Here is a 4970-nt window from a genome sequence, read left to right as displayed (position 1 = left end):
AGTCCATCTGGAACATCGCCCCAGCGCCTCCTCTGCCTCAGTTTCCCCTCTCACATGACTGCCCTGTGCCCTGACTCCCCGCAGGTGCCCGGGGGTCCCGCAGGGTTCCCAGCGGGTTTGGGACCAGCGGGTGCTCAGGTGTCCCCTGTGCCCGCGGGGCCTGGCCGGGCCGGCAGAGCCGGTGCAGGAATGCGGGGCTGGGAGGCTCCGGCTCCGGGACAGGCGGTCCCTGCTGCGGGGGCACCGGGGGCAGCTCGTCCCCTCGGCAGTGGGACGGGGAGAGCAGACAGGACAGCGCACCCAGCAGCACCGGGAGGACGCCATGGAGCTGCCGTGGGTGCTGCTGGCGCTGGCTGGGACGGCGGCCGCGGACCTCGGTGACTCCTGGGGACAGGGCAGAGGGGGACCGGGGCCGGGGGGGGCTGCGAGGGGTTTGTGCCAGGGAGGGCTGGGCATGGCTGGGGGGTCCCCACCAGTGCTGGCACCTTGTGACATTGCCGTGTGCCAGCACCGCTGTGGGTGCGGGGTCAGGCACTTGAGCACTGCAGAACGGGAGGGTGCAGAGCGGGGATTTAGGATCCCCTTTTGGGGTGTCACCCCTCTTTCACTGCCCACTCCCCAGCCCGGCTGCCCTACGTGCCCCAGGTGCCCCCCATGGCCCTGCTGGGCAGGGTCACTGCCACCACCTTCGCTCTGGAGCGGCCCCGCTGCGTCTTCGACGGCCACGCCGATGCCTCCGACGCCGTTTGGCTGGCGGTGGCCTTTGCCAACGGTGAGCCCTGGCTGTTCCTGGGGCAGGGGACGCGGGGACCCTCCCGCAGCCGCTCACCCACCCCCTGTGCCGGGCAGCCTCGGCCGCCTTCAGGAACCCGCAGTGCCGGGCCGAGGTGCCCCCGTACAAGGAGCTGCTCTCTGCCCGCTCCTACATGACCCTGGAGACGGCGGCGGCCGCGTTTTCCTGCTCGGCCCCGGGCCCGGCCGTGCTGCGGGTCGGGGCTGACACGGCCTGCAGGGACCAGGGCAGACAGGACCCCTGCAATGGGCCCCTGCCCTCCCCGGGACCCTACCGGTAAGGCCAGAGCCCCAAATCCCGGCTGGGGAGACCCGCCTGGAAACAGGGACTGTCCCCCCCGACCCCGTCCCGGTATCAGCCCCGTCCCCCCGGCAGGGTGAAGTTCCTGCTGATGGGCTGCCGCGGCCCCAAAGCGGAGACGCGCTGGTCCGAGCCCATCCTCCTGCGCACAGGTACTGGTGGCACTGCCACCCCTTCCCCCCGCGCTTCCCTGGCTGGGGTGGTGGCATCAGCGTCAGCGCCGTGCCATCACCCCGAAAGCTGAGGGGAGAGGCGATCCCCGACTCTACATCCGCCCCACATCCTCGACCCCACATCCCCGACCCCACATCCACCCCACATCCCCGACCCCACATCGCTCATCCCGCTCCCTCCCAGCGCTCAGCCCGAGCACCATCGAGGCCGCTCCCGCCCGCCCTGGCAGCGCCCTGGTGGTGATCGCCTCCATCCTGGCCAGCCTGGGGGCCGCGCTGGCCGCCGCCGTGCTCGGAGCCCTGGGGTACGGGGGTACAGGGGGGCTATGGGGGGTACAGGGGGGGCAGTGTCCGCAGGGGCCTCAGGAGAGCCCCCCAACTCGGCAACCCCATCAGCAAAGGAATGGAGATCTTCCTAACATTGAAAAAGCCTTTTTATTCCTGAACTGGGGGTTTGCCGTAGTTTGCGGGAGAAAAGGCTCCTTGGGGGTGGCTGGTGCAGAGCCCCCCAGACCCCGTTTGATGCCTCTGTCTCTGTGTCCCCGCAGTGCCGCGGTGTGGGGCTCCCTGTGCCACCGGGCCTTGGGGACCTTGGGGACGCACAGATCCTACCGGAGCCACCACATCCCCCCGGGGCTGGGCCCCTCTGCCCCCCAGCCTGCTCCGTGCCAGAGAACCCTGCAGCTGGTTGGGTCGGACGGGACCGTGAAGGGACCACCTCGTTCCGACCCCCCTGCCACAGGCGGGGACAGCTTCCACTAGACATGAGCTGTCCTGACAAGTAAAATCCGATTTTCCATCCGCAGCTGTCTCCTCCTGGTCTTTGGCCACGCAGGGTGGGACTGTGAAGGTGGGAGACCTAAAAAGCCACTTGGGGCTCAGGCTTGGTGGCACTTGGTGTGGGTGTGGGGGACATTTGCTGCCACGGGTGGGGTCTGTGGGGGGCATCCCCACGGGACATCCCCTCCTGTCACCCACCCGTGCCCCAAACCCAGCGGTTCTCATCACGCCTCGCCGGCGGGCGCTCAAACACAACAAAAGCTGCCGGGGGAACGAGCCCAACCAGTTTGGCACGGGGCTGCTGCAGGAATGTGGGCGGACGGTGCCCACGGGCGGCTCCCCGGGGACGCGGAGCAGCTCCCGCACTCCCGCCCTCGGCACCGCGGAGCCCGCACCATGATCCCGCTGCTGCTGCTGCTCCTGCCCGCCGCCCACGGCATCGGTGAGTCCCGAACGCCGCCGGGACTGCCCTGGCACCGCGGGGATGCCCCGGGCTCACACCGGACCCCGCTGGGCCGGGAGGTGCGGGGCAGCTGGTGCCCCCTTCGCTGGGTGCCGTTCTGGGTGCCAGTCTCTGGTGCGGCTGGTGTGGGCTGGCTGGCACAGCGCGGGTTTCTCTGGAGGCCACCAGGGCTCCGCTGAACTTAGAGGCGTGAGGCAGCTGATTCCCCCCATTGCGGTCAGGTGTCCAAGTGTCAGGGACACCAAATGTCCCTGGTGTCACCCACCCTGGTCCCCCGGGTGTCCCCCCGCCTCCGGCCGGGAGCACGGAGCGGTTTTGCTTCCTCTTTTAATGCAGCGCGTGTCTGACTGAGCCACACTGGGAGGGGGAGGTGAGGGGGGCCCAGTGCCGAGATCCCGGGGCTTGGCTGCCTCCTGTCCCCCTGTCCCTGTCCCCCTGTCCCTGTCCCCCTGTCCCTGTCCCCCGACCCTGTCCCCGAGCCCTGGCACCCCGGTCAGGGCCTCGGTGCCGGGATGCAGCGGGGGATCTGCGCCCTCCACCGCCCCCTCGGCTTCTCCCCGCAGTCGAGCTGGGGACCAAGCCAGCCCTGACCCAGGATCTGGAGGGGGTGACAACCGCCACCACCTTCGTGCTGGAGCAGCCCCGCTGCATCTTCGGGAACTTCAGCAAGGCCGTCATCTGGCTGGTGGTGGCCCTGGACAAGGGTAGGTGGGAGCAGCCCGGGGCAGGGGGCGTGCGGGGGTCCCTTTACCCCCACCGAGTCCCTCCTCACCCCCATCCCCGTCCCCATCCCCATCCCTGCAGATGCATCCGCCTTCAACAACAGCGCGGAGCCGGGGACTCCCGAGACCGCGTTCCAGAGCTTCCCTAACACCGTCGGTGCCTACATGACCCTGAACGCCACCCTGGCCAGCTACCCCTGCCCCAAACCCGCCGGGGACATCACGGTGCTGCGGGTGGGCAGCGAGACGAGCTGTGCCACCGATGTGTCGCGACCCACGTGCAATGGCCCCCTGCCCGGCCCCGGGCCCTACCGGTGAGCCTGCCCTGGACCTGCCCCTCTCCGGGGCTGCCACCAGCCCATGGCACCGCGGCCAACCTCCCTTTCCACCTCAGGGTGAAGTTCCTGGCCCTGGAGGGCTCTGTGCCCGTGGCCGAGACAGACTGGTCGGCGGCCATCACGCTGAGGACAGGTACTGGAGCTCGTCCTGCCCCCATACCAGCCCACAGCCGGGATATGGGGCGGTCCTGGGCGTGTGGGGGACCCAGGGGGCTGAATGCTGAGCAACAGCGGTTTGGGGTGAGGGGAAACTGAGGCAGGGCTCTGCCGCGGGTGTCACCCGTGCACGGTGGCACCGTGTGATGGCACACGCGAGCGCACCATCACCCGGCTGGAGCCCTGAGCCTCTCCGGCGTGTGTGTCCCTCCATCCCGCCATCCTGCTCTCTCTCTTGCTCTCTCCCCAGCCAAACCACTCAGCAGCATCTCCACGGCGGGCAGCGGGCACAGCGCCGGCATGATCGCCATCACCGCCATCCTCTCCATCCTCCTCGCCATCCTGCTGGCCGCGCTGGTGGCCATGCTCTTCTCCTGCGGGTGAGTGCCACCACCACCGGGGCAGGGTGACACGGCCACAGGGTGACACGGCCAGAGGGTGACACCGCCACAGGGTGACACCGCCACAGGGTGACACGGTCAGAGGGTGACACCGCCATAGGGTGACACCGCCACAGGGTGACACCGCCCTCCCCCCGTCCCCACCCTCACCCCGCCTTCCCTCCCCAGCTCGGACTCGTGCGGCAGCAGCACCTTCAGCAAGCCCGAGTCGGTGTCGGTGCGGCGCTACAACACCCACCACGTCTATGACCAGGCGGCCGCCCGGCTCTGAGCGCCGCCGCCCCTCCGCGTGTCCCCGTGCGGGGTAAATGTCACCCGCATCGCTCCCTCCCATGGTGACACCGACCCGCATCTCTCCTTCCCCATGGTGACACCGGCCCGCAGCCCTGGTGACACCGGCCCGCAGTTCTCCCTGCCCATGGTGACACCGACCCGCAGTGCTCCCTCCCATGGTGACACCGGCCCGCCGCCCTGGTGACACCGGCCCGCAGTGCTCCCTCCCCATGGTGACACCGGCCCGCAGTGCTCCCTCCCATGGTGACACCGACCCGCAGCTCTCCCTCCCATGGTGACACCGGCCCGCAGTGCTCCCTCCCATGGTGACACCGGCCCCCCGCCCTGGGGACACGGCCGGAGCCGCCACCCGGAGCGCGACATTAAAGGCTTTTCCCGTGCTTGTGCCCGGCTGTGCCGCCTGTTTGTGACCCCCGGCAAGCCCCAGGGTCCCCGTGCCCCGCTGTGAGCCCAGCGCTGGAGGGACGGAGCTGCTGCACGGGGTGCTCTGCCCTGGGGACGTTGTCACACCCAGCTGGGCCATCGGAGCCACCTTCGGATGGGGAATGTC

General features: G+C 69.7%; 1 protein-coding gene across 1 annotated transcript; it reads left to right on the top strand.

Annotated features, from left to right (window-relative positions):
• The first annotated feature begins 2419 nt into the window (after positions 1-2419).
• On the top strand, positions 2420-4724 carry LOC131091578 (uroplakin-3b-like protein 1). The gene is made up of 6 exons (XM_058037730.1): positions 2420-2488; positions 3073-3213; positions 3314-3545; positions 3626-3702; positions 3976-4105; positions 4295-4724. The coding sequence occupies exons 1-6, from the start codon at positions 2443-2445 to the stop codon at positions 4395-4397; spliced, it is 729 nt and encodes a 242-aa protein (XP_057893713.1). The 5' UTR covers positions 2420-2442; the 3' UTR covers positions 4398-4724.
• The last annotated feature ends 246 nt before the right edge of the window (positions 4725-4970 follow it).

This window comes from Melospiza georgiana, chromosome 19, assembly GCF_028018845.1.
Source record: "Melospiza georgiana isolate bMelGeo1 chromosome 19, bMelGeo1.pri, whole genome shotgun sequence".
NCBI lineage: Eukaryota > Metazoa > Chordata > Aves > Passeriformes > Passerellidae > Melospiza > Melospiza georgiana.
Note: the sequence above shows the minus strand (reverse complement) of the source record. Positions and strands in the feature narration are given on the sequence as shown.

Bases quoted from the DNA above. Each gene is read 5' to 3' on its own strand.
- LOC131091578 (XM_058037730.1), top strand. From the start codon at position 2,443: ATGATCCCGCTGCTGCTGCTGCTCCTGCCCGCCGCCCACGGCATCG. The intron at 2,489-3,072 runs GTGAGTCCCGAA...TTCTCCCCGCAG, and splicing joins GCCCGCCGCCCACGGCATCG to TCGAGCTGGGGACCAAGCCA. The intron at 3,546-3,625 runs GTGAGCCTGCCC...TTTCCACCTCAG, and splicing joins CCCGGCCCCGGGCCCTACCG to GGTGAAGTTCCTGGCCCTGG.